The following is a 3968-nucleotide window of genomic DNA, read 5'->3' as shown; positions in this document are numbered from 1 at the left end:
GGCGAGAAATATCGCCGGGAAGTGCTAGCTCATGGAGGAGGGAAACCCCCCCGAGCTATGGTGGGAGAGTTCCTCGGCCGAGAGGTGACAGCAGAGAGCATGGTGGAGGCCCTCAGGACAGATTTGGAGTCAAAGAAAGAGAGGGTGGAGATAATCACTGCAAAGTAGGATGGGTTCTTTGGATTTATGGGGTATTGCAAATGAGGGCCCAGGCATTTTGATATTGAATATTGAGGTATCTTGAAAGAGGGTATAATATTTGGATATTACTGGACTGTGAGAGTATTTTGAGAGACTACTTTCTCACTGCAAATGAAGACACTAGTAAGAGATTTTAGTTGTCTGTCAATATGTACAAAAAAAATACAGATAATGTTATGATGTTATGTATATGTTTTTATTGCATCAGGTGCTGTATTTTTAGGATGAAAATAAAGCATTATAGGAAATTTTTTTCAAGCATCTATAGAGTTTTAAACTGCAAACTAAACTGATGGAAACTCCCTTACTTTGTCACTCTTTCCATTGCTTTCCCTTTGTAACTGTCTATCCTATGAATATGTGTGGGATTAGGCATTTTGTTGTTGGCATTTGTTAATGGAAATGTGAATTATCTCAATTAATTTTCTCAGGGATATGTTTGTGAGATTATTCAGACGTAACCAGACAGGTTGACGGTATTGCTATGAAATTTGAAATTCAGTTTCGAACATGATGAAAATGCAGTTTGGTAGTGTTTTTTTTTTTTCTTTCTTTCTTTCTTTCTTTTTTTTTTTTTTTTTTTTTCTTTTTTCTCATAATAGTAAAAATTTGCAATAACTATGTCATCATAAGCAACATGATAAATGGTGTTCCTGGTTGTAAATGATAGATATAAATATGAAATATAAAACTAAAAGATATTACAGAACATTGTTAGGTTTTATATTCTTTGTAAAAATGGTGCTTATATATACCTGTTCAATTATTATTATTGATAATGGTATTGTGATTTGGTACATTTGTTATATTGTGTATATAAAATATATATTTCTCAAAAAAAAAAGTTTTTCTTTTACTGAATCAAGTTGCATGTAGTTTCAGTCACCAAAAATATGTGCTTTCTTTAGGGGTCTTATATTATTAGGTTGTGACTTGAGGTTCGTTAGACCCTCATCATAGAACATCGTTATTAGTAGGTGTAGGAGAATTGTTCACATTAGTATTACTACCAATGTCATTATTGTAATTGTTGTTGTTGTTGTTATTGTTATTGTTATTGTTTTGTTATTATTATTATTATTATTATTATTATTATTATTACTATTGTTATCATTATCATAATCATTGTTATTTTTATAATTATTATTAATTATTATTTTTATTGTTATCTTTATCACTTATTATTATTATTATTATTATTATTATTATTATTATTATAATTATCACTATTATTATCATCATTATCATAATTATTACCATTATGATCAATATTATTATTATTATCAACATCATCATCATCATCATTATTATTATTATCATTATTATTATTATCACCATCATAATCTTATTTTTAAAAGCAGGTAAGTAAACTTCTAGCAGAATATAAGGGTCCCTTATTATTATACTGCTGCTTATAAATAAATATATCAAAAGTTAAACTGCAAAGAGAAATCTATACTACGGACACTTTCAGGTAAATCACACAGATTAACAAATAAATATGGGTATTAACTTATCTCCTATGAGGTAATCTGCATCAGTTAGTTATCAAATTATTATAATTCCTATTCTGTCAAGTACATCAGCTTAAAAATATATCAGTGAACTTTAACAGAACTCTTTAAATGTTCTTAAGGCTTTTTCCCTTTTTATAAAGAAAGAAGAACTATTATTTACTTTTATTTTTATTGTTTCATATACTTTGCTGAACATAATGGTTACTCTGAATCATTAATTATATCACCATTATCATTATCATCATTATTATAATTATAATAATTATCATTTTTCACTTCAGCTGTTAGTGTTTCTGCTTTGTCTGTTATTTTTATAACTGTTGCTTTATCACATTTTGTGTAATATGTTTTGATAGATAGTAATGTATTTGTCTACTAATGGCAATCTTTACTGGTTTATGTACCTTGACACATAACGTTAGAATTCAGACTATTAAAGCATATATTTGGAATATCTGCTTTTCATTTCTAATATATTATTATATATCTAACTCAAAGGCTTATAGGTATGTATACAGTGTGTGCCTCTTTCTCTCTCTCTTTCTTTCTCCCTCCCCCTCTCCCTCCCTCCCTCCTTTCCCCCCCTCTCTCTCTCTCTCTCTCTCTCTCTCTCTCTCTCTCTCTCCTCTCTCTCTCTCCTCCCTCCTCCTCCCTCTCTCCCTCTCCCTCTCCCTCTCCCTCCTTCGCAATGCTCCCCCCTCTCTCTCTCTCTTTCTCTCTCTCTCTTCTCTCCTCTCTCTCTCTCTCTCTCTCTTCCCCTCCCCCTTCCCTCTCCCCCTTCCCTCTCCCTCTCCCTCTCCCTCTCCCTCTCCCCCCCATGTCTGTGTGAGTGAGAATGAGTGTCTGCCTGTGCATGAATTCACACTTGTTAATGTATGTGTATGTGCTATCTAAAAATTATTATTTAATCAATAAATAATTATCATTTAAGGCATCTCAATATGCCACACACACCCAAAATATTTTACGTATATTAACTTCCTCCAGAAAAATCCCCCCCCCATGTTAATGACTCATTAAAAAAACTGCATTAACTAGAAGGAAAGAGAAACAAGCAATGTTCTTCTGGCATTTATAAATGAAGGAAATATTGCACAACAACATTAATCTATTAGATTTAAAACTTGAAAGACTCAGAGCTGCATTTTAGAAAGGCAGCATTAACACCCTTGTTATCTACAACTGCGAAAACAAAGAGCAATGGAGTATTAAAAGTTGTATTAATTACCATCATTAACTTCTATATTCAAATACACGAGGACAAACAAGAAATCCTACATTAAAAAAAATATATATGCTTACCATACTAGTGAAAACCAGCAAAGTTTTACATGCAATTTGCACTTTTAATAATATTTACAAGTGAAAATATTGGCACATTGGGTGAGAGATTTACTTAGGAATAGCACAGAATTTTAATTAAGCAAAATATATACATGTTAAAATCAAATTTAAAAATCTATGAGAAAGTACATATTCAATATAATACAAAAATAGGATAATGCTGAATATAATACAAAAATAATACTAAATGCAATTAGTTGAAATATGATAAAAACTACACATATTTAAGAATGATTCCCTTGTCATGCCTTGAAGCCCTATTAATCACTTCCAGACAAACAATATGCATAAAATAAAACACAACAGGGCCTGTGGATTACCGAAGCTCATTTCCTCTTGGCTGTAAATACCTCCTTTTACATCCAACAGAGTTCTTGCTTGTACAGCAGTTTAAGAAGGCACATTAACAAAATGCATCCTGCAGATTCTCAAACTGTTCAAAGGCAGAGCTTTTTAAAGTGTATTTTCATGACTGTGCCCATGCAGAAGTATTCTCAAGGCACATCAGCTCATAGTTATTACTATTATTATTATTATAATCATTGTTGAATGTAATTATCTAATTATCTGTTATCAGAATCATTAATAACCTCATTAATATTGGTCATTATATTCCTGTTATCATAATTCTCATTTTTAACAAATATTTTCCAACATAATCATCCAATAATTTACACTTTGGTTTATCTTGCATTACTACAGAAAGTGATTTCATGTAATTTCATACATCTATAACACACACTCCCATTCTCTTAACCCAAACAGATGCAAGAATTAGCTATATAAATCACACCTCTTGCCAATATAACACCTAAATCAGATTGAGAAACGTTTAATAATTATTCAGAAGATACTTCTTTCCTATAACCTTACTCAACGTCGGCACAGCAATCATACCCCAAATCT

At 31.3% G+C, this 3968-nt stretch overlaps 1 protein-coding gene across 1 annotated transcript in view; it reads left to right on the top strand.

Moving 5' to 3' along the window:
• The window catches only part of LOC119575584 (mitochondrial intermediate peptidase-like), a 9795-nt gene extending 8593 nt beyond the window's left edge, over positions 1-1202 (top strand). Inside the window, 1 exon segment of the mRNA XM_037923235.1 lies at positions 1-1202. This exon segment is cut by the window's left edge and continues 7 nt beyond it. Coding sequence (XP_037779163.1) covers positions 1-168 — 168 coding nt within the window. The 3' untranslated portion in view covers positions 169-1202.
• Positions 1203-3968: the final 2766 nt, after the last annotated feature.

The sequence above is a fragment of the Penaeus monodon genome, chromosome 1, assembly GCF_015228065.2.
Source record: "Penaeus monodon isolate SGIC_2016 chromosome 1, NSTDA_Pmon_1, whole genome shotgun sequence".
Taxonomy (NCBI): Eukaryota; Metazoa; Arthropoda; class Malacostraca; order Decapoda; family Penaeidae; genus Penaeus; species Penaeus monodon.
Note: the sequence above shows the minus strand (reverse complement) of the source record. Positions and strands in the feature narration are given on the sequence as shown.